The sequence below is a fragment of the Galdieria sulphuraria genome (assembly GCF_000341285.1).
Source record: "Galdieria sulphuraria unplaced genomic scaffold scaf_262, whole genome shotgun sequence".
NCBI classification, from domain to species: domain Eukaryota; phylum Rhodophyta; class Bangiophyceae; order Galdieriales; family Galdieriaceae; genus Galdieria; species Galdieria sulphuraria.
The window spans coordinates 1-4,342 of NW_005178213.1; the positions used below are offsets into that span (position 1 = coordinate 1).

The 4,342-nt window shown below is 39.4% G+C and overlaps 2 protein-coding genes across 2 annotated transcripts; both read left to right on the top strand.

Moving 5' to 3' along the window:
• Positions 1-27: 27 nt before the first annotated feature.
• On the top strand, positions 28-2,131 carry Gasu_64640 (primary-amine oxidase; the record flags this gene model as incomplete). Its single annotated transcript, XM_005702338.1, has 5 exons — positions 28-650; positions 710-956; positions 1,027-1,774; positions 1,817-1,878; positions 1,936-2,131. Coding segments are annotated over 5 exons (1,791 nt in total), but the record flags the coding sequence as incomplete, so codon positions are not given.
• Positions 2,132-2,730: 599 nt separating this feature from the next.
• Gasu_64650 (succinate-semialdehyde dehydrogenase (NADP+)) lies at positions 2,731-4,342 on the top strand (the record flags this gene model as incomplete). The annotated part of the gene is made up of 2 exons (XM_005702339.1): positions 2,731-3,390; positions 3,437-4,342. Coding segments are annotated over exons 1-2 (1,556 nt in total), but the record flags the coding sequence as incomplete, so codon positions are not given.

Genomic DNA, 4,342 nt, shown 5'->3' on the forward strand with positions numbered 1-4,342 from the left:
ACTTGGCCGCTGACAAATCTTTATCAGATGGAAGATGTTCAACCTCGTATTATGTTTGATGAACTAGTGGAGGTGGAGAGAGTTGTGAAGAAGGATCCGAAAGTTCAATTTATTTTGAAAAAGTATTATCATTTTGATAATATGGATCTTGTTATAGCGGATGGTTGGGGTATTGGAAATGATGGAGAGACATGGGAACAGAGTCGTCGTTTAGTGCAAGTTTTTCTGTGGTGCCGAATGAATGCGAAAGATGATAATTTGTATGCTCATCCTATCGAAGGCTTTACACCTATTGTAGACTTGAACTTAATGGAAATAATCTATTATACACTCCACGAGAAGCTGATATCTCCCATTCCGAGAACCCAGTATCCGTACACTGTTCGCCAACTAGGCGAAGAGAATTTGCGTGATAATTTGAAACCTCTCTCTACTTGCCAACCTAAGGGAGTTAGTTTTCAAGTGGATGGACATGTTGTGGAATGGCAAAACTGGCGACTGCATATTGGATTCAATGTTCGAGAAGCCTTAGTTTTAAGAGATGTTGAATTCTGTGACCAAGGAACTTACAGAAAAGTTCTTCATCGTGCATCATTAGCTGAAATGTTAGTTCCGTATGGAGACCCTCGACCACCACATAATCGAAAGATGTAAGCATTTATTATTTACGACTATAGTTCTGGCGAATCTATTTTATTTTCAATCCTAGAGCATTTGATGTTGGAGAATATGGCTTGGGGTTTTGCTGTAACTCTCTGAAGCTTGGTTGTGACTGTTTGGGAGTCATAACCTATTTCGATGCTGTTGTTCATGATACACTTGGCAACCCTGTTACAATAAAGAATGCCATATGTTTACATGAAGAAGACTCTGGACTATTATGGAAACATTCGGATATTCGTTCTGGAGATGTAGAAGTTCGAAGAGGAAGGAAGTTAGTAATTTCTTGCGTGGCAGTAAGTATTTTTTGTGCTCTTTCGTAAGGAATCCTCATGACATAATTTCTTTTATGAAATTTGTATGTAGACATTTGTTAACTATGAATATGGTCTCTATTGGTATAGTATTCTATTTCTATTTTTTCCAATAAGACAGTATTTTACTGTAGTCCCACTTCTATTTAGGTATTTCCATCAGGATGGAAAGATTGAGTTCACTATCAAACACACTGGACAACTTTTTACTTCTGCATGGGATATAGATCGAGATGGGAAATGTCCATTTGGAACTTTAGTGGCACCGAATGTCAATGCTCAGTATCACCAACATTTTTATTGTATGAGACTTGACTTTGATTTAGATGATGAAGACAATTATGTCAGCGAGTTAAATGTCTCTTCCATGTCAGAAAAGAAGGCTCGTTTATATCTTGATTCGAACAAATCTTGTTATACCTTTAATGGCATTCAAGTTGAAGAGACCATATTTGAACATGAGAAAGAAGCTCAAAGACGAGTGAATCCAGAGGCTGCTCGATATTGGAAGGTTTCTACTAGTAATCGTCGGAATCGAATGGGATATCCCTGTTCGTACAAGATAATACCTCAGTCTGTGAGCTATCCGTTTGCTTTGGATCATTCCTCTATTGTGCGACGTTGTCAATTTGTGAAGAACAGTCTATGGGTTACTCCATATGATGAACTTGAATATTATCCTGCTGGAGACTATCCTAACCAAAGCAGAAAGGATGAAGGGTTAGCCAAGTGGACGGATTTTAATCGGAACATTCGTGATACGGACATAGTAGTTTGGTATTCCTTTGGCATTACCCATAGTAAGTAACAATGTTGTTCGTAAGACATTGAAGTTGTAATAGAATATTCCTTTTTTGGAATAGTTCCTCAATGTGAAGACTGGCCTATTATGCCTGTCATTGAAGTAAGACTTGTTTTTTTTATCTGTAAAGATGGAGATACCACTTCTTATGTCTTTTAGGCTAGCTTTGCAATGCATCCTTCGAACTTTTTTGACCAGAATCCAACAATGGATGTTCCTCCTCAGTATCTGATCAATGACACCGTGCATGCATGTCAAAATGGTCACTAATTGGCTTGTCTTCGAAAACTGCATTTTTATGTTTGTGAATGTTCTTGAGATTAAAAAATGACAGAATAAACTTTGTATTCTGGAATTATCCCTTCACCAAATTGAAAGAGAGAAGTGAAATTTGTTTATGGTACAGTTCTTTGCTATGTGGATAGAGTTTTGCACAGTAGAAAAGTGCTAGGGTGTAAGTTTTTCATTCATTTCCGTCACATTCTCCTGAAAGCATTTAACATCTCAACATCAACAAGGGAGAATTCCTTACAGTGGAAACTGCATTGTATATTTTATTGCTATCGACTATTTATTGTGTCTATCTTAACTCACAGCAGAATTTTTTGACCATAGGAGACCTTGCTCAGTGTGCACTTGTCAGTAAGTTCAATGGCAATGTCTTGGATTGTTCAGATTATGGTTTCCTATGTCTTGTTATATCGAACAACAGAATATCGACAATATTAGTAAATGGAAAAAAACTTGAGTCTTTCAAAATCTATGGAAATGGAACCGATACATTTCTCCCATGGAAAGTGACCAAGAAATAATATTGAATAGATTAGGAATGCACATGAAAGGAGTATTCCTTTATTTCGTTCATTTTCTCTAGCACAGGTTCATGTTTCTGAGAGGTAGAATCCTCTAATAAAACACAGAATGAAGAACAGCTGGAGAAAAACAGAAAGGTCCGTCGTTGGAAATGAATTTCTACCCCAAGTGTCATAGTTCTGTGTCGTGGCCTTTAACTATCCCTAGTGGAAAGGCCATTTTATTGAAAAGCTTAGATTTTAATGGCTTAAAGAAAAGACTTGCAACCGTTAGTACAAGGCATAGCTTCGTCTCGAACGCAGTGAAAGGTACTTGTGAGTTAGAACTCAAGGATCCACAGCTGTTAAGAAACAAGTGTTACATTGGTGGCGAATTTATACCTGCTCTGAAGGAAGATGGACAAGGATGGTTTGACGTCCTGAACCCAGCTACAGGAGCTTTGATAACAAAGGTTGCTGATGGTGGTAAGTTTACCACTCAGCGGGCCATAGAGAGTGCCTTGGAAGCTTTCGAGTCATGGAAGAAACTTACCTCTATGGAGCGTTCCTCACTATTGAGGAAATGGTTTGACCTTATTCTCAAAAATGCGGAAGATCTGGGAAAGATAATGACTACAGAACAAGGTAAACCTCTTTCGGAGGCTATCGGGGAAGTCAAATACGGTGCTTCTTTTGTGGAATTTTTTGCAGAAGAGGCAAAACGTTTGTATGGTGATATCATTCCGGCTGGTGTTCAAACGAGAGCTTTGGTATTTCCACAGCCTGTAGGCGTCTGTGGTTTGATAACACCCTGGAATTTCCCGTAGGTACTTGTCCTACGTAGTGTTCTTCCTTACTGAACTTTTTAGTTGTGCTATGTTGACTCGCAAGGCCGCACCAGCGCTGGCTGCTGGTTGTACTGTAGTTTGTAAGCCTTCAGAAATGACACCATTATCGGCTTTAGCCTTGTGTGAACTTGCTGCTCGTGCAGGTATCCCTAAAGGAGTATTGAACGTAGTGACTGGCTTCCATGCTAAACCGATTGGCGAAGAGTTGACAAGTAATTCTCTTGTAAGAAAGATAAGCTTTACTGGTTCTACTGCTGTTGGAAAGAGGCTGATGTCAGAGAGTGCATCTACGGTGAAGAAAGTCAGCATGGAATTGGGTGGTTTGGCACCTTTCATTGTTATGGAAGATGCAAACCTGGACTCTGCAGTTTACGGGCTGATTGCTTGCAAGTTTAGAAACAATGGTCAGACATGTGTCTGTGCTAATCGTGTTTATGTCCATTCTAGCATATATGATGAATTTACCCACAAAGTTGTTGAGAAAGTAAAGACCCTGCGGGTTGGGAATGGAATGGAACCCGGGGTGAATTTAGGACCTTTGATTAATGAGAAAGCAGTGGAAAAGGTGGATAGACATGTGAAAGACGCCTCATCAAAGGGTGCTAAGATTATTATTGGGGGCTCTCGACATTCACTTGGTGGTCTCTTTTATCAGCCAACTGTGATAACAAACATGGATGATTCCATGACTATGTCCTGTGAAGAAACTTTTGGACCTGTAGTTGGTTTATTCAAGTTTCATACGGAAGAGGAGGTTTTGAAAAGAGCAAACAGTACCAACTTTGGTTTGGCATCTTATTTGTACACCAGCGATTTAGCTCGAGCCTGGAGAATGGCAGAGTCATTGGAAAGTGGTATGGTTGGTTTGAATGAACCAATGATAAGTACATCTACTGTTCCATTCGGTGGAGTGAAAGAAAGCGGCGT